The following is a 27,784-nucleotide window of genomic DNA, read 5'->3' on the forward strand; positions in this document are numbered from 1 at the left end:
CCCTGTCCCCAGCACGGGGCCCTCCTGCCCTGGGCACCCGCGACGCCCCTGTTCCCAAGGTGTCCCCCGGGATGCCCCGGGACAGCTCCGGGCCGGCCCCGGGCCCCTCCCGCGGGCAGAGCGGGCACTGCCGGGCTGGCGGGCAGGGGACGGGGAGGTCGGCGAGGGGAGCGCAGGCGTGCGCGGGCACACGCGGCGGCACGGGCAGGGCGACGCGCGCGGGCACGCGCGCGCACGTGGTGGCGGGTGCGCAGGCACATGCAGGCACGTGCGCGTACGCAAACTTGCATGCACGCGCATGCACGGCCACGTGCACGCACGCAACGCGGACTTGCGCGGGCACGCACGCGCGCACACACACCCCCCACACGGCTTGCCCACGGCGCTCTCTTTATTTCTCGCCGCTGCAAAACTAGGAAAGGCCCCGGCAGCCTGGCCAGGGACAGCCTCCGTCCCCCGCTGCCGACCCCGCGCGGGTGCCGTGGCGGTGCCTAGCGTGCCGGGGTCAGGCGTGCCGTGGTGGTGCCTCGCGTGCCGGGGATGCTGCAGCGGTGCCTACCGTGCCGGGGCTAGCGTCAGGGGTGCCGCGGCGGTGCCTGGCATGCCGGGGTTGGGGTGCCGTGGCGGTGCCTAGCGTGGCGGGGCTGCGGTGCGGCCGGGCAGGTCGCAGCGGTAGTGGAAGATGTGGAAGCAGAGGAGGCTGCCGAGCAGCGAGGGGCTGAAGGCGCCCACCTTCCTGAAGCCCTGGCCCTCGTAGAGCCGCTGGGCCGCCACCTGCACCATGGAGGTGGAGAGGACCACCGCCCCGTAGCCCCGTGCCCGGGCGAAGCGCAGCACCTCCCCGCAGAGCGCTTTGGAGACGCCCCGGCCCCGGTAGTCCCTGCTGACCGACATTCGCTTCAGCTCCAGGGCCACCCCTCTCTCGGCCAGGTCTTGCGGCGCTGTCACGGCCACCATGCCCACCACGGCCCCCCCGGCCTCTGCCACCCAGAAGCAGGAGTCGGGCGCCCGCAGGTAGCTGGCGGAGATGTTGCGGAGGTCGGTGCTCAGCGCCTGGTGCACGTAGGAGGTGCTGAAGGAGCGGACCACGAGCCAGGTGGCCACCAGCGCCAGCGCCACGGCCCCCAGCCCCAGCACCCAGTAGCCGGCAGCTGCCCGCACTGCCACAAAGAGGACCAGCAGCCCCAGCTGCGCCCGTGCCGAGCGCAGGACGTGGCGGTAGCCGGCCGGTGCGTGCTCCAAGATGCCGTGGGCGAAGAGGGTCCGCACGGCGTCATAGTCCTGGTCCTGGTACTGCCGGATGCGGTAGGATGCCATGGGCTGTTGGCACCTGCGGCATGGCATGGGGGTGTCAGGGCAGCGCCCGCCTCGGACGGGGACCCCCGGAGTATCCCCAGACCCCATCGCCGGGATGGCACAGGCGGCAAACGGGCAGGGATCGCTGCCCGAGCACCGTGCAGCTGCGTCAGCTCCCGTCGGCTGGGCACCAGCCTGCGCCCTGCATTGCCCCGCCGGCACAATTCCCCTCTTCTCACTAAAAATCACCGTCACCAGCCTGGCCTGGGGTGGGCATCTGGGAGTCCCGTCCTCCCGGCCCCTTGTGGGGTTCCTGCCCCGACCCCCCGCCTCACTCCTCCTCCCACCCCCTCTTTCCCCCCGGGGACCCCATGAACCCCTCCAAGCATCGCCCCTCTCATCCCGGTTTTCCCTGCTCCCCCCAGGGCTGGAGCACCGGCCATGCCGCGGCCGGTCCCACACGGGGGTCCCTGTGAAGGCAGGGGCGAAGCGGGCCGGGGGTCCCGTCTCCCCCTTGATGGGACCCCAGAGATTCACCCCACCCGCCCCAGGCTGCAGGGAGCGGGTTTGGGCTGGGACACCCAGGAGGGGGGAGCAGGGCCTGGGGGGGACGAAGGGAAGACCGGGAGGATCTGGGGGTGCCTGCTCCCCCTGCTCCCCGAGCAGCTCCGGGCCCCCGGCACTCACCGGCGGTGGTGCCGGCTCCCACGGCACAACGAAACCTGGGCAGAGGCGGGCAGCTGCCTGTCCTTTGCCCCGCGGTGCCGCGGCGGGAGCAGGACAAAGGGACTCGGAGGGGCTGACGGGCACAGAAACCCGCGGGGGCTGCTCGGGACGCGCCGTGGGCTTGTGCCCCTGCTTGCGGTGGGGGCTGAGCCACCCTGGGCATGGGGACCCCGAGCGGGGCCGGCTCCCCCTGCCCCAGGGAAGGGGTTGGGGGCCCTGAGCTGCTGAAAACCCCGCAGGGGTCTGCACTGGCCTCGTCACTGGGGGCTAAGGGGGTGCGTGGCCTCAGCCCCCCCCCGCTCCCGGGGTCCCCGCACCCCACACCCCCCCCCGTTGGCAAACTCCTGGTCCCCCCCCTGCCTGCTGCTACCGGCTCTGCCGCTCCTCAAACCGGGGACCGCGGCTGTGCAGGTCCTTCGGGCAAACGGGGGGGGGGTCCCTCGCCAGACCCTGGGGGTCTGGCAGCCCCCCCTGCACGGGGGGAGGCCTTTGCTTCCCGCAGCCCCGGCGCTGGCCTGTGCCGACGGCTCCCACCGCTGCCGCAGAAAGATGCCGGCTGCCTTCAGCTCATCGTTCTGCAACCCTTGGGGGGGGTCTCGCCCAGCTTTTGGTGGGGGGGGGGGGGTGGGTGGGTCTGGTGACAGCACCGGGCTGTACCCACCAGCACGGCCCTTACCCAGGCTGACGGTGGCCCCGGGGACACGGCAAGCGCAGGCGCCGAAGAGGAAGTGCCGCCCCTGCCGATGCCGGGATGCTGCCATAAACCGAGCCCTGAGAAGGTTATGGGGTCACGCTCAGCCTTGGCTGGGTGAATTGCGGGGGGGGCCACTTCTGCGTGGGGACGGGGTCCCGGGCAGTGGCGGGGGACGGGCAGAGCCCGTCCCCCGCCACTGCCCGGGACCCCCGTCCCCACCAAATGGAGGAGATGCCTTGGCACTGGACCCCCGCAGCGGGGGAAGCCCTTGGGGGGGGAATCCAGGCACATTTAAGCCCTTGGCCAGCCCCCTCCACCCTGAGCTCCCCTTTTGGGTGGGGGGACACAGGCTGAGCCCCCCGGCACCCACCCAGCCCAGCCCCACCGGGGACTTTGCCTGGACCCGACCGCAGGCAGCGGCGGTGCCTGGTGCTGCCAGGCTCCCTGCCAGGGGGCTGGGGCTTGTTTTATGGCCAAGTCATCTCTCATCCCTCGAGCGAAGGTCATTGCGGTCCAAAGTGGGGCCACAAGGAGCCCTTGGGGACGGCCAGCCCCCAGGAGCAGGTGTCCTCACCCCGGGGGACCGGCTGGCAACCGGCTGACCACCGTCCCCTGCCCAAGGACGCCCACTGGCACAGGGGGAAATGTGGGAGGGTTGTCCCCGTGGGCTTACGGTGACGCTCCGTGGGTGCAGGTCCTGGACCCTTCCCGTGGGGATGCCGCAGGGGTCCTTGCAGTGCTGGGGACCCTCATCATCCCGCTGGCGTGGCCACCCCGGGACCCTGTGCCAGCGCGGGAAGAATGACCCAGCCCAGCGCTGCGGACGGTCCTTTATTTCTCCACCCTGTACGAGGGCAGCGCCCGACCCGCAGGCACCCCGGAGCAGCCGGAGGGCAGGGGACATGGCCGGGGGTCTCCCTCAGGCAGCCATGTGCCGCCCAGGGGACACGGGGGCACCAGGGCCTGGCCTCCCCCTGGGAAACCCCTTCCGGGGGGCTGCACCCCCTGCGCAGGGCTTGGTGGGGAGCGGTGCGGCACCTCCACCTCCCGGCGGGGTGGTGGTGGCTCCTCCTCTGCGCCCCGCAGACCCCCAGCCGCGCGTGGCACGAGGGTCCCTACTCCCTGTGCCGCCCCCGCGCTGGCGTGCAGCACACTCCCTGAGAAGCAACGCCTGCACGGTGCTGCGGCAAGGCACGAGCCGGGGGAGACCCAGCGCCCCACGGCAGCGCCGTGTCCGGCAGGCACGGTCAAGAGCAGCAGCCCGTGGCACAGCCAGTGCGGCAGGGCTCCGGGCACGGGCTCCCCCCATGCCCCTCGGCCCCACGCGGGGCTGAGGCCTGGCCGTGCCGGTGCCGGGGCGCGATGCCCGCCCTCCCCGGGGCTGCCGCGGGGCTCAGGGCGTGCCGGACAGGTCGTAGCGGTAGGTGGTGACGGTGCAGTTGGCCAGGTGGCCGTAGGCGGTGGGCAGGACGTAGTGGCGGTGCCGGCGGAAGCCCAGGCGCTCGTAGAGGGCGCGAGCCTCGTGCTGCACCATCAGCGTGTTGAGCACCACGGCCCGGCAGCCGCGCTGCCGTGCGAAGGCCAGCGCGGTACGGCCCAGCGCCGTGGCGATGCCCAGGCCCCGGTAGTCCTTCCGCACCGACATCCTCTTCAACACCAGCTCCCCATCGGCGCCGTCGTCGGCCGGCCGCACGCCCACCGTGCCCACCACCCGCTCGTCCGCCTCCGCCACCCAGAACCGGGCGCCGGCGCTCTCGGCGTAGGCGGCCCCGATGTCCCGCAGGTCGTCCCCGAGGCAGCGGTCGATGTAGGTGCTCCAGGCGCAGCCCAGGAGGTGCCGGGCCAGGGCCAGCAGCAGGGTGAGGGCCAGGACGGGCAGCAGGAGGGAGCGGGCGCTGGCCAGCAGCAGGCAGAAGGTGCAGCCCAGCGCCAGCAGCACCCAGGGCTGCCGCAGCACGTGCAGGCACAGCGCCGGCGCGTGCTCGCTCATGCCGGTGGCGAAGACCTCGCGCGCGGCCTCCGCGTCCTCGTCGCGGTACGGCCGGATCCGGTACTCCACCATGGTGCGCGCTGGGGCGGGAGCGGGGGGCTCAGCCCCGGCGAGTGCCCCCCGCCGCTGGGGCGGGCTCGGGGGTCCCCAGCCCCGCGGACCCCCCGTCCCACAGCCCACCCCACCCCACCCGCAGGCGCCCCACGGGCCTGTCCCGCCCCCCAAGGGATCCTTCCCCGCTCCCCCGCAGTGACCCCGCACACCTCCCCCCCAGCCCACCCCCTCGCACCCCGTGGCCCCCCGGAGACCCCCGGCCCCCCACCTGCACCCCCCGGTGCCCCCCCCGGCCCCGCCCCCGCTCACCGCGCCCTCCGCCCGCACCCGCGCCGCCGCCAGCGCCCGCCTGACGCTGAGAGGGCTCGCGCCCCATTGGCCGCCGCGCCTTCCGGGGGCACGCCCCTCCCGCCGTCACGAGCCAATAGACGCCCAGCGAGGGGCGGCGGGGGCGGACCCGCGGAGGGGACGGGGGGGCGGGACAGTTGGTCACGTGGATTGGAGGCGGGGTCTGGGCGTGCGGACGGGGCGGAGCAAAGGGGCGGAGCCAGGGCGTGGAGGCGGGACCTCCTTCTGCGGAGGCGCCATTGACCTTCAGGGCAAGGGCGGGGCCAGGGCTGGGCGGGGCCTCCCGAGGGGCGGGGCTTGCTGGGGGCCCCGGGCTGGGCTGGGGCAGGACCCGGTCTCGTCCCCGTCCCGGTCTCGCCCCGTCCCCGTCCCCGTCCCCGTCCCGGTCCCGTCCCGTCCCGTCCCGTCCCCCGCCGGCCCGGGCAGCACCGGCCCCGCGACAGAGCCCGCCGCAGGCGCAGGGGCAGGGGCAGCACAGCGGCTTTACTGGGAGGCGTCCCGCACAGCGGCGACGCAGGGAGCACCCGCTCCGCACCCGACCCCGCGGGCCCCCGCGCCTTCCCGGCCCCGCCGCCGGCGCGGGCTCCGGCCCCGGCCCCGGCCCCGGCCCCGGGGCGGCCCCCGGTCACGGCGCCCGGCGGTGGGCGCGCAGGCGGCGCAGGCGCTGGCGCCGCAGCCGCAGGTCGGGGGGCGGGCGGGCCCCCCCGGGCAGCCGCCCCCGCGGCCGCTGCCGCCGCGCCCGGGCCAGGCGGAAGCTGCAGGGCGTGGGCACGTTCTCGTAGGAGACGCGGCAGGGCTGCGTGGCCGCCTCGTAGCCCTCGGCCCGCGCCGTCACCTCGTAGTCCCCCGGGTTCAGCAGCCGCCAGTAGTCCCCGTCGAAGGCTGCGGCGGCGGCGGCGGGGCGGGGGTCAGGAGCCCCGCGGGGCGCTGGCGCTGCCACGGGCCCATCGCCATCCCCAGCCCCCTCCGAGTCCCTGTCCCCAACCCCGTTCCTGTCCCCATCCCGTCCCCGTGCACATCCCCGACCCCGTTCCTGTCCCCATCCCCAGTCCCAGTCCCATTCCTCTCCCCATCCCATCCCCATTCCCAACCGAATCCTATTTCCATCCCCATCCCGTGCCCAACCCCATCCCCAACCCCTTTCTGTCCCCATCCCATCCCATCCCCAGCTTCATCCCATCCCCAATCCCATTCCGTCCCCATCCCATTCACAGCCCAATCCTGTTTCCATCCCCATCCTGTGCCCATCCCCAGTCCCTCTCTGTCCCCATCCCATTCCCGTCCCTGTCCCCATCCCTGTCCCACCGTACCCGTCCGGATGTCGTGGTTGATGCCGTCCACAGAGATGATGGCGTTGGCGATGCCCTCCTCCGTGTCTCCGTCCCGAACCACCCCCTTAATCCCGCGGTGCACCTGGGGACCACGGGCCAGAGCGGGTGTCAGCGGGGCGGGCGTGCAGGTGGCACACAAGTGCACACACACACGCGCACCCCCCCCACGCGTGCCACTGTGCCGTTTGTGCCCAGACCCCAGTGTGGGGCACGGCACCACGGCACACGCGGCAGGCAGCACACACGCACGGCACAGGCGTGCTACGGGTGGCACCGGCACACCAGGCACACGTGCCCTGCACGCACGAACCCTCGCAGGGAGTGCACGCACCCCGTGCTCACACACCTGCCACACGCGTGCACGGGCGCCCCGCAGGCTGCACACGTGGGGTGCATGTCCGCACCACGCATGACACGTGCATGCCCAGGGCACGGGGGCACAGGTCCCCCCGCACGGTGCACACACGTGCTGCAGATCACACACGCGCCTCGCACGCCGAGCCCACGCTCTGTGCCCATGGAGGTGCCCGTGGGGGTGTGGGGGGACATGGAGCCTCGGGGGTGTCTGGGGACCCCCGAGCTGTGTCCTGCTGCCATCCGCTCAGCCCCTGCCGAAAGCCTGTCCCCTCCGTGCCCATGCCCCCGCAGGATTCCCACAGTGTGTCCCCCCGCCCAGGACCACGGGGCCACCCGGGGGGTCCCCGTCCCCGACCTGCTCCATGTAGAGCAGCAGGGACTCCCGATTGTTCTCCCACTCGGCCGGCAGCTCGGAGGCATGCGGGAACTTGTCGCAAGAGAGCTCCACTGTGATCTCGAAGCAGTTGGTGTGCAGGTAGCTGAAGTCGTTCATGCCTGTGCGGGTTGGGAGGGGTGTCAGGGGGGTCCCCAGCTGCGTCCCCCCCCGCCCCAGCCCCCCACTCACTGCCGGGCACCGTGTGCCAGTTGGCCCCGTTGATGATGTTGCCAAAGCGGGTGAAGTCGTCGTAGTGGCAGAGGCGCCGCTCCTCGCTGGCCATGGCCAGGTTGGAGGTGGCGTAGACGGTGGCCAGCCAGCGGAAGACCCCGTCGTCGGCGGTGGGGGTCAGCTCCTGTGCCTTCCAGTAGGTGCGGGTCATGTCGAAGGGGTAGGTGACCACCAGCTCCCCCCCGTGCAGGTTGGCGCTCAGCACGAAGGGGTACCGCTGCATCCAGTCGATCACCGCCCGCGTCTCGGGGGCCACCTGGGGGGACCCCGCGTCAGAGGGGGCCGTGGCGGGTCCCGGCAGTGAACCCCCCACCAGGCTGGCATAAAGGCTCCCGTCGCCCCTTCCTTAGGGCACACGGCTGAGGCCCCGCAGGGCGGGCACCACCCAGGCGCGCTGGGGCAGGAGGCGGGGTGGGTTTTGGGGTGCCCGCAGGGCCGGGCTCACCGTGGCGTTGGCGAAGGTGTAGTACTCAGGGATGGGGATGTAGTGGTTGGGGAACTCGTGGGGCACCAGGTCGTTGTCCTCGGCATCCCACAGCGCCGTGTTGAGGTCGGCAAAGTTGTGGTTGAGGTCGATGCCCTCGTAGGTCCAGCGGCCCATGGCCCAGCCCGACAGCTCTGAGCCCTGCCGGGGGACGGGGTCACCGGGGTCCGGTGCCGGGACAGCCCCGCGGCGGGTCGGTGCTCAGCACCCTGGGGCCGGGCAGCCCGACCCTACCAGCTTGTAGGCTGTCTCGTAGCCGTCGGGGTTCATGGAGGGCAGGAGGTGGATGCGGGTCTCGGTGACCAGCTGCACCACGCGGGGGTTGCCCAGCCGAAACTCCCGGCACAGGTACTCCATCAGGTTGAGCAGCAGCTCCCGGCCCAGCACCTCATTGCCGTGCATCCCCGCCACGTAGCGGAACTCCGGCTCGCCTGCCGGGCACAGTGCACGGTGGCAGCGGGTCCCCCGGCCACCCCCGGTCCTCTATGCCCCATGCCAGCCTGGGCATCCCCGGAGACTGTCCCCATCTGCCTGCACCAGCCTGGACATCCCCGGCCACCCTGTCCCCATCTTGCACCACCCTGGGTGTCCCCAGCCACCCCAGCTGTCACCTCCCCTCCCTGCCCTGGAGCCGCAGGGCACCTACCCACTTCATGCTGCCCGGGGTTGTCGGAGATCTCCATGACGTACATCTTGAGGCCCAGGTAGCTCTTCCCGATGCTGTAGACGCGGGTGATGTCGGGGCATTCGTCGTTCACCCGCTTCATCAGCTGGGGAGGGCACAGCGGTCTGGGTCAGGGTCCGGGGGCGCCCCGGGGGTGCAGAGACCCCCTGCCCCATGCCGGGGTGCCCCCAGGGGTGCAGAGACCCCCACTGCCCCACACTGGGGCTGCAGGGAGGGCACCTTTCTCATCTCCTTGTAGTTGTGATGGCGGAAATCCAGCTTGTCAGTGGGCAGGGGCTGGCTGTGCCAGGAGTAGATGTTGTTCGGGTCTGTGAGGAGCCGGGCGGGCACAGAGGGGACAAGGGGGGACACGGTCAGAGATCACGGGATGCAGGAACAGCCTGGAGCCCAACCCCGGGGACAGCCCCGGCAGAGCGTGCGCATCCTGGGCGATCTCAGGTCGGGGCGAGGGGTGGCAGGCGGCAGGCAGCAGGCAGCAGGCAGCGGGCACCCACCTGGCAGCGGGCAGCCCAGGACCTCTGCCCGCAGGCAGATAGTGCCGTTCTGGAACCAGGTCTGGGGGTTGATGCGGAGGTACCGTGCCACCACCGGCGAGGGCAGCAGGTTGAGCACCGGCGTCTCGGGGTCCTTGTTCCCAGGGAAGACCTGGGGGGGGGGAAGATGCAGCCCCTGTGGGTCCCTGTGCTGGGGGAGGACCCAGCTGAGGGCCGTGGGGATGGGGGGGCTGCAGCAGAGCCGCCCGCCGGGGCCCAAAGGGTTACAGGCGCCTCAGCCGCCTCCAGCCCCAGCCTCCCCTGGCCCCCCTCCAGCCCCTAATGAGGAGCAGACACATGGCTGCAAGGGGCGGGGGGGCCGAGTCCAGCACGGCCAAAGAACCAGAGCCCCAACAGTGCCGCAGGGCCTGGGGCACCCGCGCTGCTCTGCCCCTCAAGCCCACCACCCCAGCACCCAGAGGGGAGGGTGCCCAGCACTGTCCCCAGGAATGAGCACAGGGACCCCCAAACCTGCTCCTGGCATGGCGCTGGCACAGGGACCCCGAGTGCTGGTACCTGGGCTGGCCGTGGGAGCAGCGCAGCCGGCTCTGGCAGCCCCCGGGTCTCACGCCTCCCCGCACACACGTGTGCATCCCCCGGGGTGCTTGCACACCCCCCTCTGTCCTCACACACACGCGTGACCCTGCGTGCGCACCCGAGCACCAGGCTGCCGCGTTCGCGTCTGGGCGCGGACAGCCATGCCACGCAGCGCCGCGCACACCTGCGCGTGCCCCCGCCACGCTCACGCGCGAGCACCGGAGGGGCCCGGCAGGCGGCCGGGGCGGCAGCTGGGGACAAGCAGCCTTTGTGCCTGGTGCCCGGGCGGAAGGGCTGGAGGACGCTCACGGGTGAGGAGGCCAAAGGCAACAGAGCCGGGTCCCAGCCCAGCGCCAGCCGGCACGGTTAACCCCCCCGGCACAGCTAATCCCCCCGGCACGGTTAATCCCCCATGCCCTCGCTCTGCTCCAGGAGCTGGGCAGGCTGGGGGTGCCGGGGGGTCCCCGCTCCCACCACCCCGGGACACCTACCGCCTCCTCGGTGCCGTTGCGGCACGGCTGCCACGTGTGCGTGTCGTTGCTGACCTGGACTTTGTAGGACGTCACCCAGTCGTACCTGCGTGGGGGAGAGGGTCAGCAGGGTCCCAGCCCCCCGCCCGGCCCCCCGGCACTGGACCTGCCCGGTGCCTTACGTCCAGATGGAGTTGAGCCCCTGCGTGATGACGCCGGTGAAGTTGGTGAGCCCGCGGGCATCCACCTCCAGCCACTGCTCTGTGTCCTCCTGCCCCGCGCACCAGCCGCCATCGTAGAAGTCCCCGTCGTAGAGCCCCGACTGTGTGTGTGGGGGTGTCAGGGACGGGAGGGGGATGCAGGGCCCTGCCCAGGGCACGTCCCCACCACCCACGTGCCCCCGGCCCCGACGGTCCTGCGAGGAGCTGTGCCCACGCGGCAGCGGCATGGCACCGGGCCAGCACTCCGAGCTGCATGGCACCACCTGGCCGGGGGACCAAGCCCCGGCTTTAACGGGACCCCGCAAGCCCCTCGCCCCGTCCAACATGCTGGCACTGCTGGCAGGCCTGGCTCTCACCGGCCACGGCAAGGCTGGAGGGGTCCTTGCTGGAGAGCCCCTGCTACACGTGTGCTGTGCACACGCCATGCACGTGCCATGCATACGCTGCACATACCATGCACACGCTGCACACACCATGCACACACCATGTATACAGTGCACACGTGCCATGCACACGCCATGCAAACATCACACGCATGCCACGTGCATGGCACCTGCCATGCAAACACGACGCACACGCCATGCACATGCCACGCGTGCACACTGCACACGCCATGCCACGCACACGCTGCGCGTCCTACCTGGATGTTGAGGCGCCCGCGGTGGGCGCCCAGGCCGTAGCGCTTGTCGCTGGAGGCTCGGAGCTGGGAGTCCAGCACCCGCAGGGACTCCAGCCCCAGGGGGGGACACTCTGGGGGCAGAGCACAGGGGGCCGGGCTCGCTCAGAGACCCCCGTGCACGGCTGCCCCCATGCAGGGGTCCCTCCCCCAGGGCTGCCCCCACCCCGTGCCCCTGCCCGTGCGCAGGGGCAATGCCTGGCAGCTCCTGTGCCGTGCCGTGCGGCGCTGTGCCGCAGGACATGCGCCTGCCTGGCGAGGCGCAGCACCCCTGCCTGCGCTGGCTCCCTCCCGCTGCCCACCCTGGCCCTGCTCCCAGGCTCTGCGGGGCCAGACCCAAACGCCCGGGCGAGACCCCCAGTTCCAGCCCCCAGCGCAGGAATGCAGCCGGGCCCCGCGGCCACGACCGCAGCCATGACCGCAGCCACGACCGCACCCAAGGCAAACCCTGCTCCATGTCATGCGAACTCCCCTCTGCGTCATGCAAACCCCACTCTGCGTCATGCAACCCCTGCTCCCCGTCACGCAGAGGGGCAGGGAGGACAGCAGAGGTGGGGGAGGGAGCCCTGCCAGCATCCCCCAGCCCCACTGCAGGGTGGGTGTGGGTCTGCACACACGTGTGCGCGTGCACGCCTCTGCACGGTTTGCTGGGAGTGTTTCTGTGCCATCGCACGCAGGGTGCGTGTGCAGGGTGACGGTTGTGCGTGTGCAGGGTGTGCATGTGTGACAGCGCGGGGGCCACGCTGTGTGTGACGGCGTGCGCCTGGCCAGGGCGGTGGCTGTGCCCCCCGAGCGCGGGGGAAGGGCTGGGGCCGTTCCCCACATGTGTGGGTGCAGGTGCTGAGGGGTGCGGGTGTGCACCCCAGCACCCGGCTCACGCTGGACTCTGGGTGTGTGTGTGTGCGAGGCGCGGAGGCGTGTGCACACGCGTGTGCCTGCGCAGCTCCGCAGGCCCCTCTGCCCTGTCCCCTGGCGCTGAGCGTACGTACGAGGCTGCGGCGGAGCAGCCGCGTCCTTGGCCGGAGCCTTCGGCTTCTTCTTCACCACCTTCTTCTTCACGACTTTAACCCGCACCAGCTTCTTCCTGGGCGCCGGGGCTGGAGACGGGCAAAGGGACCCCCGGGGTGGTGGGGTCCGGGGCCACCCATGCAGCACCCCGGGGCAGGAGCCTGCCAGCCCTCGGGGACCCACGCACCCTTGTACCCCATCACCCCCCCTCACCCCCCACACACCCTCCCCCAAGGCCCCTGGGGCTCACGGGGACACCCTGGGGCACCCCCTCACCCTACACAGGCCACGGCACAGCCCCGGAGGCGTGCACGGCCCCCAGCACACGCGTGCACACACACACACGCGTGCACACACATCTGCACATGTGCACACATGCACAAACACACAAATGCAAGTCACACGCACACAGAAACCGCACAAATGCAGACACACACACACACAGAGTGCACGCTCACACACGCTGATGCACAGATGTACACACAAACCACACACACGTCCATACTTGCACGCACACACACACGGCCAAACACACGTGCGCACACGCACCCCTGTGCACACACGCTTTAAGCCACTCCCCTCCACACACACTTGTGCACACAGCTGTGCACACACACACACACATCCTGGTGCAGACAGCCGTGCACACACACGCTTGTGCACGCATGTCCCTGCACACACACACACTTGTGCACACACGTCTCGGTGCACACAGCCGTGCACACACATCCCTGCATGCATCTCTGCACACACACACTTGTGCACCCGTGTCCCTGCACACACACCCTTGTGCACACACATCCCAGTGCACACAGCCGTGCACACACACACTTGTGCACACGTCTCTGCACACACACACACTTATGCACACGCATCCTTGTGCACACACGTCCCTGTGCACACGCATCCCTGCACACACACACACACTTGTGCACACGTCTCTGCACACACACACACACTTATGCACACGCATCCTTGTGCACACACGTCCCTGTGCACACAGCCGTGCACACACACACACTTGTGCACACACACGCCTGCACACACGTCTCGGTGCACACAGCCGTGCACACATCCCTGCATGCATCCCTGTGCACACACACACACGCACACACACTTGTGCACTCACGTCCCCGTGCACACGCATCCCTGCACACCCCCTCGTTGTGCACACCCGTCCCTGTGCACACCCGCCCCCGTCCCTGCGCCCCCCCGTTGTGCACACCCGCTCCCAGCCCACGCACCCCGCCCCCGCCGCTCCTACCTTCGGCCCCGGGGCCCCCCTGCGCCCGCCGCCCCTGCTCGGGGGGGCCGGAGGGGGCCGCGCCGTCCGGGGCGGGGGCCGGGGTGCTTTCTGAGGTGGTCGCCCCGCTGCCCTTCGGGGGGGCCGCCCCGGTGCCTTTGGGGGATCCCGCCGTGGTTGGGGGGCTCGGTGCCGTGCCTCTCGGGGGCCGCCCCGGTGCCTTTGGGGGTCTCGTCGCGGTGCCTTTGGGGGTCCCGCCGTGGCTGGGGGGGCTCGGTGCCGTGCCTCTCGGGGGGCCGCCCCGGTGCCTTTGGGAGGCCCCGTCGCGATGCCTTCGGGGGGTCTCGTCGCGGTGCCTTTGGGGGGCCCCGTCGCGGTGCCTCCCGGGGCAGACCCCGCGGCGCCCCCGGGGGTGCCCATCCCCGTGGCGCCGGGGCGGCCGGGCTCGGCGGGGGCGGCCGCCAGTCCCCGGGGGCGGGGGCGGCTGCCGGGGGGCGCCGCCCGGGCGGGGGGCGGCGGGGGGCCCAGCAGCAGCAGCAGCAGCAGCAGCGGGGCGGGGGGCAGCCCCAGCATGGCCGCGGCGGAGCGGAGCGGAGCGGCCCCCGGCCCTGCCTGCCCGGCGCTGCCCGCCCCGGCCCTCCCCCGCCGCTCTCGCCGCCCCTCCCCGCCCCCGCCCCCGCGCCCCCGCCCGCTCCCGCCCGGCCGGGACCCCCGGGGGGCGGCACCGGGGCCGTGGCGGAGCCGGGCCGGTCACGGACGCCCCCCCCCCGGCCCCCGGGGGGCTCCCACCCCCGCGGGCTCTCCTCTCCCGCTGAGCCCGTCGCTGGCCCCAGCAGGCGAAGTGCCTCTGCCCGCACCCCTGCCCGCACCCCTGCCCGCAGCGCTCCGCCGGGCCGGGCAGGGTGGCAGGGCCGGGGTCCCCCCGGGCTGCCCGGGGGTCTGCGGAGGGGTTGGGTAAAAATGTCCCCGCCCCCCGTGTGACCAGCTGCTCCGAGAGACCCTCGAACAGGGGACACCGGGTCCTGCCTGCTCACCCTGCGGTCCCTGCACCGTGTCCCCCACAGTCCTTGCACCGTGTCCCCACCGTGTCCTCGCACCATGTCCCTGCTGTCCCCAGCACTGTACAGTGTCCCCACTGTTCCCAGCACCATTCCGTGTCCCCACTGTCCCCAGCACCCTGCAGTGTCCCTGGCAGTGTCCCCGCTGTCCCGGCACAGCCGGCGTCTGACCCTGCTCCCGGGGCTGAAGGGGAGCAGCCGCTCGGCACCCCAGGGCCGATCCTGCCGGCAGCCCCCGGCATCGCTGCGCAGGGGAGGGGGCTGCTGGGCACCGGCAGGATGAGGCCCCAGGGGACGGATCCTGCCGGGTTGTGGCCGCTCGCTGGCCCCAGGAGAGCTCACAGTCCCTTCCTCCCCGCGTGCAGCAGCGTGCCGGGGCGCTGGGCTGTGGCCGGGCGGCTGCGGGGCAGCCGGACACGGGGCTGGTGGGTGCCCACCGTCCCCTGGTGCTGCCCACTGTCCCCCGGTGCTGCCAGCCGTCCCCGGTGCTGCCCGTGCTCTGCGGGGCTGTTCCCGGAGCGGTGCCTGCACATGGGCTTCCGCTGCCACCCTTGCAGAACGCCTGAGCTGCTTACGCAGCAGTTCTGGGAACAAAACCCTCCCCAGCTGGGATCAGCTGCTTGGCGTGTCCCCCCCAGCCCACTCCCACTCCCCCCAGGCCAACCTGGGGTGGCCGCGGCTGCACCCCGTGCCGGGGGGGGTGTGCGCTGGGCGATGCGTGGGCCCTGTGCTGTGCTGCCCCGGCCCCCGGCTGCTCCTGGCCCCGGCTCCCCCCTGCCAGGAGACCCCCAGTGTTTCCGGGCCGAACCTGGCCATGCTCCCCGCCAACGCGTCCGGAGGCAGCTGGAGCGGCTCAGCCCTTTCCGACAGCGAGGGCAAGGAGGGTTGCGGGGGGCTCTGCCATCCCTGCCTCGCTGCAGCCGTCAGTGCCGCCGGCCGAGCCTGGGGACCCGGGAGGCCCCGGGAACCGCCTGCGCGGAGCAGAGCCTGCTCGGGCTTCGCAGCCAAGTCCCGGCGCAGAGCAGGCGCCAAGCAGAGGGATCCAGCCCTGGCCCCCGGCCCTGCCAAGCGGCGGGGACGCCCTGCCTGGTGCCCTGCCCGGGAGGGACCTCTGGGGAAGGTGGTGCCCTCAGTGCCCGGTGCCCCAGGGTATTCCCGGTGGGACCATGAGCTGGGGCACCAGGCACAGGCGCTGCTGGATAGCTGTGCCAGCACCGTGGTAGGTGTGAGCGGGCCCTGCCCTGCCCCAGGTCACCTCCCTACCGTGCCTCCCCCGGCAGCTCCGGCTGAAGCCTGCGGTGAGGTTTGAGGGGTGCGCGGTGCTGGAGCCGCTGGCTGGGCAGCGCTGGACTCGCTTCCCCGTGCTCCCTGAGAGCCCGGACTGCACAGGCAGCAGTCCGGCACTGCTGGGGCTGCCACTGCGGGCAAGGAGTGAAGCACCGCAAGGACGGAGGCGCGGGCAGGGGCCGTCAGCCCGGTGGGGTGCCCAGGGTAGGAGGTGGGGGTCCGGGTGGGGGTGCCCAGGGGTCACGGTCACACCAAGGGGGAAGGTCTCTGGGTCCTGCCTCTCCCCCCACCCAGAGTGGGATCCTCCAAAAAGCCATGACTCTGCTGCTGGCACTGCCGCCTGCCTCCCATGAGCTCATTTTCCACCCCAAAAGGACTTTCCCGGCCTGACTTTTACTTCTTTTATTGGGATTTTCTACAGCGTCCAGCTGCAGGGCTGGGCCGAGGGGGTGGGAGGGAGTGGGCTGGGCTCGGGCCACCAGCACCCTTTGGTGGCAGCTCTGCATTCACCTGGCTCGTGCCTGGCTGGAGTGGGCAGAGGAGCGGAGCTGGCAGCTTGGGGCGCTGGTCCCATCCCCATCCCCATCCCTGTCCCCTCCGCCAGGTCCCCGTGGGGCTGTCCCAGAGCCCGCTGCAGCCCGTGGCACTCGCAGCCAGCCCAGGACCCCCGGATCCCCATGCCCAGGGGCCGCAGAGGCAGCGCAGGACTCGGGGTGGTGCGGGAGGCTGCATGGCCACCCGGCCGCTGCACAGCTGCACGCTCCTCCCGGGTGAGAGCAGCCCTCCCGGGACGGGCCAGCACTGAGAGGGGCTGTGCTCGCCTGGGGGGGGAGTGGGACGGGGTCCTCCAGCCCTGCAGCACCCAGAGGTGCTCCCATGGGACGGGGTCCTCCGTTCCAGCAGTGCCTGGGGACTTTTATTCCACATCACTGGCTGAGAGCGGGGGACGGCTGGGACCAGACCGGTGCTGGCGCGGGGCCCCGATATCTGGCACGCAGGATGATGCTTTGTTTCATGCCTGTCTCTGGGGGCTGGATGGTGGGAAGGGTTTTGCTATGAGCTGAGCCATCTCCCGCATCCTGCCGAGGGCTCTGGAAAGGGCCCAGGAGGGGAGGCCGTGCTCGCTGGCATGATTCAGCCCCCATGTGATGGGACTTTCTAGGTTTGCTGAAGACCTCTCTGCACCCTCCCGGCTGGGGTGCTGGGCGCACTGCCCGGCTCCGGGGCAGGAGAGGCCAGCTGGGCTGGCCCCACTCCCGGCTCCCCGGGCCAAGGCACACAGCTCGGCAGGCTCCGGCTCTCCGATTCAGCCCCACTCAGCACTTCCAGGGATGTTATGAATTTCCCCATGCAGCTTGGCTCGGAGTCAAGGCGGCCGCGTCCGCACCGCCGGCAGCTGCCAGCTCCCACTGCGGGACATGCCTTAAAGGCGCCGTAGCCTGTCCTGGCAGGGATGTCGCTGGACGGCTGCCGCAGACCCCCCTGGCACCCCGCAGCCAAAGCGGGTGCAGCAGCGGGGCCAAACCCACCAACTCGGCATTGGAGCTGATGGCACCACCGGTGCCGGTGCTCCTGGGAAGGTCTGCTGTGGAGAAGCCCCCCCGGGATCTCTAGTGCCGGGGTGTCCCAAAAGGGGGGTTCTCCCCCGGGGTGGAATGGCTGAGCACTGCGTTCCCACGCTGGGTCCCGCAGCACCCTGCCCCCGGGAATGCTGGTGCCTTGCACCCAGTGCCGGGGCTGCCGCCTGCCTGGCTCGCTGCCCTGAGCTGCCCCGGCACGGGAACCACAGGCTGCGGCTGAGGCTGGGGCTGCCAGCCAAGGCAAACGCTTTGGCAGCCGCTGGTCTGGCCACGGGGCTTGTGCCCAAACCGCCTGGCTGTGCCACATCCACCCGGCGGTGCCCGGGCGGGTGGCTAAGTGCTCGGGTGCGCAGGCCAGGTGAGGGATCCCAGGGCTGGGCGAGGGGTCCCCGGGCCAGCCTGGTCCTGTCTCTCCTTGTCCCTGTCCTGGCAGTGCCCCGTCCCACAGTGGGGGGAGGACACGGGCTCTGCGGGCGGGCAGCGTGGGACAGAGCCCTCCTGTGTTCCCCGCGCTGGCAGGGACGGAGGCGGTGGCTGTGTGTGTGTGTGGTGTCACTGTGGTCTGGGGAGGGGCGAGGGGCTCCGAGGTGCTTTGCAAGGGCTTCCCCGGCTGCTCGGGGCTGGCCCTGGCCACTGCTGCCCCGCACAAAGTGCCAGAGCCCTCTGCCCACGCCTGCTCCACAGAACCTCGGCGTGGGGGCAAGAGGGGCCGGCAGCCGCCCGGGTCCTGCCATGGCCCCCTGGCCCCAGGGAGGCCGGACTCCAGGGCTGTCCCCTCCCTGGGGATGGCGTCACTCCAGAAGCCCCAGTTGTGACCACCCTCTCTGCTGTCCCAGCCAGGACCTGGCCGTGCCGGGCTGGGGGGACACTGCTGGCCACAGGATCAGCCCCAGGACCCCAGTAGGAGCAGAGCTGCATGTGTATCAGCCCGAGCAGGGGCTGGAGGTGCCGGGGGGGTCTCAGGTGCTGGACACCCTCTGGGAGCATCCCTGGGAGGCTTCCCAGCTGCAGCGCAGGCGATGCTCCACGGCTCGGTGTCTCTGCAGGATGGATGCGGCTCCCGGGGCTGTGCAGGCACGATGGGGCTGCATGGCAAGAACCAGCGGCTACTGGAGGCGGTGGCCTGTGCTGTCCTGGCCTGCTGCCTCTGCCAGGCAAACCTCTTCTTCTTCTACCTGCTCCTGCTCCTGCCCCTCATCTTCCTCTTTGAAGAGCCCATCAGAGGATGAGGATGGCCCCGGATCTTGCTTGTGCTGCTCAATACAGAGCCCTGCCCTTGCCAGTGCAGTGTCTTTGCTGGGTGCGGGTGGAAGGGTGGATGTGGGCACCCCGCTCCTGCAGCAGCTCCGTGCCCCCCCTGCTCCTCCCTGCAGCCCTTCCTGCTCCCAGGACCTGCGGACCCGGGACCATCTCCTCCACCTCCGTGGTGCCGGGTCAGTAGCCAGGGACAGGACTCGGCACTGATGGGGTCCTGCCTGGGGATGGTCTAAGCAGGCCCGGCTCCAGAATTGGTCCTTCCAACCCCCCGGGCTCTGCCTGGCCCCATTCTGCTCCCAATGGGCAGCTGCAGTGGGTGATCCCCCCCAAAAGTGGCTGTTGCATGGGGTGGGTGGGGGACCGTGGCGGGGGGAGAGTCAGGGGAGCGGCAGGGTCCTGCCCAGGGACGTGCTGGAAGGGTCAGGCAGCCTCCTGGGCGCAGGGCGGTAGCCCCGTGCCTGGCTTCTGCCCCTCGTAGCCCTGGCGATGCCGCGGGAGAGGGCACGAGGCCCTGAGTGCTCTGCTCTGTGTGGGCTCCGCTTGGACACCTAGGACCCCACAAAGGGACAGACCCAAAAAGGGAAGCCCAGGGGACCAGTGGCAGGAGCAGGGGACATCCATGTGGCTTTGGTCACGTGCACCCTCCAGGCATGCACAGCCACTGGCCCCGGATAGACGCACACCCCATCCCAGACACGTGCACCCCTGCACATGCACATCCGGACATGCACAGCCAAGGGATGTGCACACTGGGTGGACTGGGATGTGCACACGCAGTCCTGGACATGCACAACTGTTGGACACGCACACATTGGTGGCCCCAAAAACTCCCACCCGTTGGACACCCACAGCTGGTGGACATGGACGCTCTCACCCATGGGCCAACCACACCCCTGGGACATGGATGGACACCAGGGGAAACGCACAGCCGGTGCACAGGGACAAAAGGAAAACACACCCCTTGTATGATCATTCCAGACTTTATTAACGGAGCCGGGGCCGCGGTGGTGCGGTGGCCTGGAGTCAGTGGTGGCCGGGAGTCTCGGGGACGCTAGCTCTGCAGGTGCCTGGTGCTGGGGTCAGGTCATCGGTGGCTGCGTGTCCCACGCTGCCGATGGCTCTTCTCATATCAGTGGTGTTGGCTGCACAGCCCATGGGACCACCAGTAGCCCATCCCTGGGCCTGGCGGGGAGTTCTCTACTGTGCCGGGGTCAGGCACCAAGGGCTGGGGCAAGGACGGGGGCGGGGGTCACCCCACGCACGGAACGGGGCCGGGAAGAACTGGGGGGCAAGTGGGTGGGGGTGAGCAGTGCCAGGAAGTCTGGAGGGGATGGTGTGGGGTGACATGCGATGGTCTAATGACAACGTCTCCCTGACACCTGGGGGATCATGGCAAGGGTGGGTGACCTATTCTTCCTCCTGCAGTAGTAGGCGGTACCTACTGGGAGTGCGTGTCCCAGATGTGCTGCTGACGCGGGGCCGGTGCTGCTGCGGTGCGGCCACCCTCCTCCTGCGGGCTGGGGCTGGCCGGTAGCCACGGAGCCCGCTCGTCGCCGGGCGGCGCCGTGGATACGCTGTGATGCCACTGCTGAGGCTGACGCTGTAACACGCTTACATCACAACGGGCCTCGCCCGGCACCCCTATAAAAGCGGGCTGGGGGGCGCAGAGCCACAACTCCCTGTCAGGACAGGGTGGCCGGCCAGCATGGCCCGGTCCCGGCGCAGCAGGCTCCGCAGCAGGAGCCGGCGGCGCCGCCACCACCCAGACCGTGACGGGAGGCGTCCTCGCCGCCGGTACAGGAGGACCTCACGCCGGCCTGCGGTACTCAGCCGCAGGCGGCGGTATAGGAGGACCCGCCGGCGGCGTGGGACACGCAGCCGCCGCTGCTGACCTGACCCCAGCAGTGGGCGTCTGCGGAGCCAGTGGCCCCGTGACCGCCACACCACGGTGGCCCTGGCTCCCTCAATAAAGCTGGAATGATTGCATGAGCTGTGCGTGTCTTCCTTGTGTCCCTGTGCGCCGCCTGCGTGTACCACGGCTGGCAGTCCGTGCCTACTGGGGGTGCGTGTCCCGGATGTGCACGTGTCCAGGACCAGCACACGTCTCCAGGGATGGAGGTGGCCCAGCCTGCCTGCTCCCGTGCTGGCTCCCACCCCCGTCTCCGTGGCCCAGCCCGCCTCCATGGCCCCAGTACATCTCCATGGCCCCAGCCCATCTCCATGGCCCAGCCCGTCTCCACGGCCCCAGCCCATCTCCACATCCCCGGCCCATCTCCATGGCCCAGTCCACCTTCACCTCCCCACACCATTGCCACATCCCAGCCCATCTCCACGGCCCAGCCTGTCTCCACGCCCCATTACACCTCCGTGTCCCCAGCCCATCTCTACGTCCAGAAGGACGTGGAGCTCTTGGAGCGGCTCCAGAGGAGGGCCACCAAAAGGATGCGAGGCCTGGAGCAGCGCTCCTATGAGGACAGGCTGAGAGAGTTGGGCTTCTTCAGCCGGGAGAAGAGAAGGCTGCGGGGAGACCTTCTAGCAGCCTTCCAGTACTTCAAGGGGGGCTATAGGAAAGACGGGGACAGACTTTTGAGCAAGGCCTCTTGTGACAGGACAAGGAGCCATGGTTTGAAGCTAAGGGAGGGCAAGGGCTCCATTTGGGGAAGCCCTGCGGGGACAGCCCATCCCCATGTCACCGGGAGGCAGGCAGGGGCTTGGCCAGGACCCGGCTCAGCCGCCCGTCCCCGAGCCCCCAGCCCCAGCGCTGCCAGCCCTTGCGCCCGGGACTCTGTCCCCGCCGGCCTGGGGGACCGTGGCGCGGGCAGGTGACGACGGCACCCATGGCTGTCCCCAGGCTCTGGCTGTGGGACCCTCGTCTTCCTCCTGCACTAGCAGATGGTCCTGCCATCCGCACCTGGGGGACAAGCGATGCTGAGCGGCTGCGCCCGTCACCCTTCCCATCCCCGCCTGCAGGCACCAAGACCTGGGACCATGGCGCCAGCCAGCACCACCGCCACTGCCACCGGCACCGCCACCGCCACTGCTACCGGCACCTGTGCCCCTTTGCCACCTCCTCCCGCCGCGCTGCCTGCGCTGCCGCTCGCCCTGGCGGCTCCTTTTGCGTCTCCTGTGCCGGGGCAGTGACCAGCGCAGCTGCCGCCACACGGTGCTGGTGACGCGGGGCCGGTGCTGCTGCGGTGCGGCCACCCTCCTCCTGCGGGCTGGGGCTGGCCGGTAGCCACGGAGCCCGCTCGTCGCCGGGCGGCGCCGTGGATACGCTGTGATGCCACTGCTGAGGCTGACGCTGTAACACGCTTACATCACAACGGGCCTCGCCCGGCACCCCTATAAAAGCGGGCTGGGGGGCGCAGAGCCACAACTCCCTGTCAGGACAGGGTGGCCGGCCAGCATGGCCCGGTCCCGGCGCAGCAGGCTCCGCAGCAGGAGCCGGCGGCGCCGCCACCACCCAGACCGTGACGGGAGGCGTCCTCGCCGCCGGTACAGGAGGACCTCACGCCGGCCTGCGGTACTCAGCCGCAGGCGGCGGTATAGGAGGACCCGCCGGCGGCGTGGGACACGCAGCCGCCGCTGCTGACCTGACCCCAGCAGTGGGCGTCTGCGGAGCCAGTGGCCCCGTGACCGCCACACCACGGTGGCCCTGGCTCCCTCAATAAAGCTGGAATGATTGCATGAGCTGTGCGTGTCTTCCTTGTGTCCCTGTGCGCCGCCTGCGTGTACCACGGCTGGCAGTCCGTGCCTACTGGGGGTGCGTGTCCCGGATGTGCACGTGTCCAGGACCAGCACACGTCTCCAGGGATGGAGGTGGCCCAGCCTGCCTGCTCCCGTGCTGGCTCCCACCCCCGTCTCCGTGGCCCAGCCCGCCTCCATGGCCCCAGTACATCTCCATGGCCCCAGCCCATCTCCATGGCCCAGCCCGTCTCCACGGCCCCAGCCCATCTCCACATCCCCGGCCCATCTCCATGGCCCAGTCCACCTTCACCTCCCCACACCATTGCCACATCCCAGCCCATCTCCACGGCCCAGCCTGTCTCCACGCCCCATTACACCTCCGTGTCCCCAGCCCATCTCTACGTCCAGAAGGACGTGGAGCTCTTGGAGCGGCTCCAGAGGAGGGCCACCAAAAGGATGCGAGGCCTGGAGCAGCGCTCCTATGAGGACAGGCTGAGAGAGTTGGGCTTCTTCAGCCGGGAGAAGAGAAGGCTGCGGGGAGACCTTCTAGCAGCCTTCCAGTACTTCAAGGGGGGCTATAGGAAAGACGGGGACAGACTTTTGAGCAAGGCCTCTTGTGACAGGACAAGGAGCCATGGTTTGAAGCTAAGGGAGGGCAAGGGCTCCATTTGGGGAAGCCCTGCGGGGACAGCCCATCCCCATGTCACCGGGAGGCAGGCAGGGGCTTGGCCAGGACCCGGCTCAGCCCCCCGTCCCCGAGCCCCCAGCCCCAGCGCTGCCAGCCCTTGCGCGCCGGGACTCTGTCCCCGCCGGCCTGGGGGACCGTGGCGCGGGCAGGTGACGACGGCACCCATGGCTGTCCCCAGGCTCTGGCTGTGGGACCCTCGTCTTCCTCCTGCACTAGCAGATGGTCCTGCCATCCGCACCTGGGGGACAAGCGATGCTGAGCGGCTGCGCCCGTCACCCTTCCCATCCCCGCCTGCAGGCACCAAGACCTGGGACCATGGCGCCAGCCAGCACCACCGCCACTGCCACCGGCACCGCCACCGCCACTGCTACCGGCACCTGTGCCCCTTTGCCACCTCCTCCCGCCGCGCTGCCTGCGCTGCCGCTCGCCCTGGCGGCTCCTTTTGCGTCTCCTGTGCCGGGGCAGTGACCAGCGCAGCTGCCGCCACACGGTGCTGGTGACGCGGGGCCGGTGCTGCTGCGGTGCGGCCACCCTCCTCCTGCGGGCTGGGGCTGGCCGGTAGCCACGGAGCCCGCTCGTCGCCGGGCGGCGCCGTGGATACGCTGTGATGCCACTGCTGAGGCTGACGCTGTAACACGCTTACATCACAACGGGCCTCGCCCGGCACCCCTATAAAAGCGGGCTGGGGGGCGCAGAGCCACAACTCCCTGTCAGGACAGGGTGGCCGGCCAGCATGGCCCGGTCCCGGCGCAGCAGGCTCCGCAGCAGGAGCCGGCGGCGCCGCCACCACCCAGACCGTGACGGGAGGCGTCCTCGCCGCCGGTACAGGAGGACCTCACGCCGGCCTGCGGTACTCAGCCGCAGGCGGCGGTATAGGAGGACCCGCCGGCGGCGTGGGACACGCAGCCGCCGCTGCTGACCTGACCCCAGCAGTGGGCGTCTGCGGAGCCAGTGGCCCCGTGACCGCCACACCACGGTGGCCCTGGCTCCCTCAATAAAGCTGGAATGATTGCATGAGCTGTGCGTGTCTTCCTTGTGTCCCTGTGCGCCGCCTGCGTGTACCACGGCTGGCAGTCCGTGCCTACTGGGGGTGCGTGTCCCGGATGTGCACGTGTCCAGGACCAGCACACGTCTCCAGGGATGGAGGTGGCCCAGCCTGCCTGCTCCCGTGCTGGCTCCCACCCCGTCTCCGTGGCCCAGCCCGCCTCCATGGCCCCAGTACATCTCCATGGCCCCAGCCCATCTCCATGGCCCAGCCCGTCTCCACGGCCCCAGCCCATCTCCACATCCCCGGCCCATCTCCATGGCCCAGTCCACCTTCACCTCCCCACACCATTGCCACATCCCAGCCCATCTCCACGGCCCAGCCTGTCTCCACGCCCCCATTACACCTCCGTGTCCCCAGCCCATCTCTACGTCCAGAAGGACGTGGAGCTCTTGGAGCGGCTCCAGAGGAGGGCCACCAAAAGGATGCGAGGCCTGGAGCAGCGCTCCTATGAGGACAGGCTGAGAGAGTTGGGCTTCTTCAGCCGGGAGAAGAGAAGGCTGCGGGGAGACCTTCTAGCAGCCTTCCAGTACTTCAAGGGGGGCTATAGGAAAGACGGGGACAGACTTTTGAGCAAGGCCTCTTGTGACAGGACAAGGAGCCATGGTTTGAAGCTAAGGGAGGGCAAGGGCTCCATTTGGGGAAGCCCTGCGGGGACAGCCCATCCCCATGTCACCGGGAGGCAGGCAGGGGCTTGGCCAGGACCCGGCTCAGGCCCCGTCCCCGAGCCCCCAGCCCCAGCGCTGCCAGCCCTTGCGCCCCGGGACTCTGTCCCCGCCGGCCTGGGGGACCGTGGCGCGGGCAGGTGACGACGGCACCCATGGCTGTCCCCAGGCTCTGGCTGTGGGACCCTCGTCTTCCTCCTGCACTAGCAGATGGTCCTGCCATCCGCACCTGGGGGACAAGCGATGCTGAGCGGCTGCGCCCGTCACCCTTCCCATCCCCGCCTGCAGGCACCAAGACCTGGGACCATGGCGCCAGCCAGCACCACCGCCACTGCCACCGGCACCGCCACCGCCACTGCTACCGGCACCTGTGCCCCTTTGCCACCTCCTCCCGCCGCGCTGCCTGCGCTGCCGCTCGCCCTGGCGGCTCCTTTGCGTCTCCTGTGCCGGGGCAGTGACCAGCGCAGCTGCCGCCACACGGTGCTGGTGACGCGGGGCCGGTGCTGCTGCGGTGCGGCCACCCTCCTCCTGCGGGCTGGGGCTGGCCGGTAGCCACGGAGCCCGCTCGTCGCCGGGCGGCGCCGTGGATACGCTGTGATGCCACTGCTGAGGCTGACGCTGTAACACGCTTACATCACAACGGGCCTCGCCCGGCACCCCTATAAAGCGGGCTGGGGGGCGCAGAGCCACAACTCCCTGTCAGGACAGGGTGGCCGGCCAGCATGGCCCGGTCCCGGCGCAGCAGGCTCCGCAGCAGGAGCCGGCGGCGCCGCCACCACCCAGACCGTGACGGGAGGCGTCCTCGCCGCCGGTACAGGAGGACCTCACGCCGGCCTGCGGTACTCAGCCGCAGGCGGCGGTATAGGAGGACCCGCCGGCGGCGTGGGACACGCAGCCGCCGCTGCTGACCTGACCCCAGCAGTGGGCGTCTGCGGAGCCAGTGGCCCCGTGACCGCCACACCACGGTGGCCCTGGCTCCCTCAATAAAGCTGGAATGATTGCATGAGCTGTGCGTGTCTTCCTTGTGTCCCTGTGCGCCGCCTGCGTGTACCACGGCTGGCAGTCCGTGCCTACTGGGGGTGCGTGTCCCGGATGTGCACGTGTCCAGGACCAGCACACGTCTCCAGGGATGGAGGTGGCCCAGCCTGCCTGCTCCCGTGCTGGCTCCCACCCCCGTCTCCGTGGCCCAGCCCGCCTCCATGGCCCCAGTACATCTCCATGGCCCCAGCCCATCTCCATGGCCCAGCCCGTCTCCACGGCCCCAGCCCATCTCCACATCCCCGGCCCATCTCCATGGCCCAGTCCACCTTCACCTCCCCACACCATTGCCACATCCCAGCCCATCTCCACGGCCCAGCCTGTCTCCACGCCCCCATTACACCTCCGTGTCCCCAGCCCATCTCTACGTCCAGAAGGACGTGGAGCTCTTGGAGCGGCTCCAGAGGAGGGCCACCAAAAGGATGCGAGGCCTGGAGCAGCGCTCCTATGAGGACAGGCTGAGAGAGTTGGGCTTCTTCAGCCGGGAGAAGAGAAGGCTGCGGGGAGACCTTCTAGCAGCCTTCCAGTACTTCAAGGGGGGCTATAGGAAAGACGGGGACAGACTTTTGAGCAAGGCCTCTTGTGACAGGACAAGGAGCCATGGTTTGAAGCTAAGGGAGGGCAAGGGCTCCATTTGGGGAAGCCCTGCGGGACAGCCCATCCCCATGTCACCGGGAGGCAGGCAGGGGCTTGGCCAGGACCCGGCTCAGCCCCCCGTCCCCGAGCCCCCAGCCCCAGCGCTGCCAGCCCTTGCGCCCCGGGACTCTGTCCCCGCCGGCCTGGGGGACCGTGGCGCGGGCAGGTGACGACGGCACCCATGGCTGTCCCCAGGCTCTGGCTGTGGGACCCTCGTCTTCCTCCTGCACTAGCAGATGGTCCTGCCATCCGCACCTGGGGGACAAGCGATGCTGAGCGGCTGCGCCCGTCACCCTTCCCATCCCCGCCTGCAGGCACCAAGACCTGGGACCATGGCGCCAGCCAGCACCACCGCCACTGCCACCGGCACCGCCACCGCCACTGCTACCGGCACCTGTGCCCCTTTGCCACCTCCTCCCGCCGCGCTGCCTGCGCTGCCGCTCGCCCTGGCGGCTCCTTTTGCGTCTCCTGTGCCGGGGCAGTGACCAGCGCAGCTGCCGCCACACGGTGCTGGTGACGCGGGGCCGGTGCTGCTGCGGTGCGGCCACCCTCCTCCTGCGGGCTGGGGCTGGCCGGTAGCCACGGAGCCCGCTCGTCGCCGGGCGGCGCCGTGGATACGCTGTGATGCCACTGCTGAGGCTGACGCTGTAACACGCTTACATCACAACGGGCCTCGCCCGGCACCCCTATAAGAGCGGGCTGGGGGGCGCAGAGCCACAACTCCCTGTCAGGACAGGGTGGCCGGCCAGCATGGCCCGGTCCCGGCGCAGCAGGCTCCGCAGCAGGAGCCGGCGGCGCCGCCACCACCCAGACCGTGACGGGAGGCGTCCTCGCCGCCGGTACAGGAGGACCTCACGCCGGCCTGCGGTACTCAGCCGCAGGCGGCGGTATAGGAGGACCCGCCGGCGGCGTGGGACACGCAGCCGCCGCTGCTGACCTGACCCCAGCAGTGGGCGTCTGCGGAGCCAGTGGCCCCGTGACCGCCACACCACGGTGGCCCTGGCTCCCTCAATAAAGCTGGAATGATTGCATGAGCTGTGCGTGTCTTCCTTGTGTCCCTGTGCGCCGCCTGCGTGTACCACGGCTGGCAGTCCGTGCCTACTGGGGGTGCGTGTCCCGGATGTGCACGTGTCCAGGACCAGCACACGTCTCCAGGGATGGAGGTGGCCCAGCCTGCCTGCTCCCGTGCTGGCTCCCACCCCCGTCTCCGTGGCCCAGCCCGCCTCCATGGCCCCAGTACATCTCCATGGCCCCAGCCCATCTCCATGGCCCAGCCCGTCTCCACGGCCCCAGCCCATCTCCACATCCCCGGCCCATCTCCATGGCCCAGTCCACCTTCACCTCCCCACACCATTGCCACATCCCAGCCCATCTCCACGGCCCAGCCTGTCTCCACGCCCCCATTACACCTCCGTGTCCCCAGCCCATCTCTACGTCCAGAAGGACGTGGAGCTCTTGGAGCGGCTCCAGAGGAGGGCCACCAAAAGGATGCGAGGCCTGGAGCAGCGCTCCTATGAGGACAGGCTGAGAGAGTTGGGCTTCTTCAGCCGGGAGAAGAGAAGGCTGCGGGGAGACCTTCTAGC

General features: G+C 70.6%; 3 protein-coding genes across 4 annotated transcripts; all 3 read right to left on the bottom strand.

The window, feature by feature from the left end:
* Positions 1 to 352: 352 nt before the first annotated feature.
* LOC140651964 (N-acetyltransferase 8-like) lies at positions 353 to 3,620 on the bottom strand. 2 transcript variants are annotated; one of them, XM_072862161.1, is made up of 3 exons: positions 3,390 to 3,620; positions 2,699 to 2,793; positions 356 to 1,330 (listed from the first exon to the last, which is right to left on the bottom strand). In XM_072862161.1, exons 1-3 carry the CDS (start codon positions 3,618 to 3,620, stop codon positions 631 to 633), a joined length of 1,026 nt encoding a protein of 341 aa, XP_072718262.1. In that variant the 3' UTR covers positions 356 to 630. The 2 variants fall into 2 exon arrangements, with proteins under 2 accessions (XP_072718263.1, XP_072718262.1); XM_072862162.1 differs by lacking the exons at positions 2,699 to 2,793; positions 3,390 to 3,620 and adding an exon at positions 2,393 to 2,639 and having other exon boundaries at positions 353 to 1,330.
* A 485-nt stretch (positions 3,621 to 4,105) lies between these two features.
* On the bottom strand, positions 4,106 to 5,453 carry LOC140651965 (probable N-acetyltransferase camello). The gene is made up of 2 exons (XM_072862163.1): positions 5,070 to 5,453; positions 4,106 to 4,786 (listed from the first exon to the last, which is right to left on the bottom strand). The coding sequence occupies exons 1-2, from the start codon at positions 5,134 to 5,136 to the stop codon at positions 4,110 to 4,112; spliced, it is 744 nt and encodes a 247-aa protein (XP_072718264.1). The 5' UTR covers positions 5,137 to 5,453; the 3' UTR covers positions 4,106 to 4,109.
* Positions 5,454 to 5,574: 121 nt separating this feature from the next.
* On the bottom strand, positions 5,575 to 13,867 carry CPXM1 (carboxypeptidase X, M14 family member 1). Its single transcript, XM_072862160.1, is given in 15 exon segments — positions 5,575 to 5,990; positions 6,419 to 6,521; positions 7,152 to 7,291; positions 7,362 to 7,659; positions 7,849 to 8,028; positions 8,122 to 8,318; positions 8,534 to 8,657; positions 8,792 to 8,880; positions 9,067 to 9,217; positions 10,134 to 10,218; positions 10,295 to 10,434; positions 10,974 to 11,083; positions 11,999 to 12,106; positions 13,282 to 13,561; positions 13,564 to 13,867. Coding segments are annotated over 15 exon segments (2,532 nt in total). The 5' UTR covers positions 13,834 to 13,867; the 3' UTR covers positions 5,575 to 5,733.
* Positions 13,868 to 27,784: the final 13,917 nt, after the last annotated feature.

The sequence above is a fragment of the Ciconia boyciana genome, chromosome 5, assembly GCF_034638445.1.
Source record: "Ciconia boyciana chromosome 5, ASM3463844v1, whole genome shotgun sequence".
NCBI lineage: Eukaryota > Metazoa > Chordata > Aves > Ciconiiformes > Ciconiidae > Ciconia > Ciconia boyciana.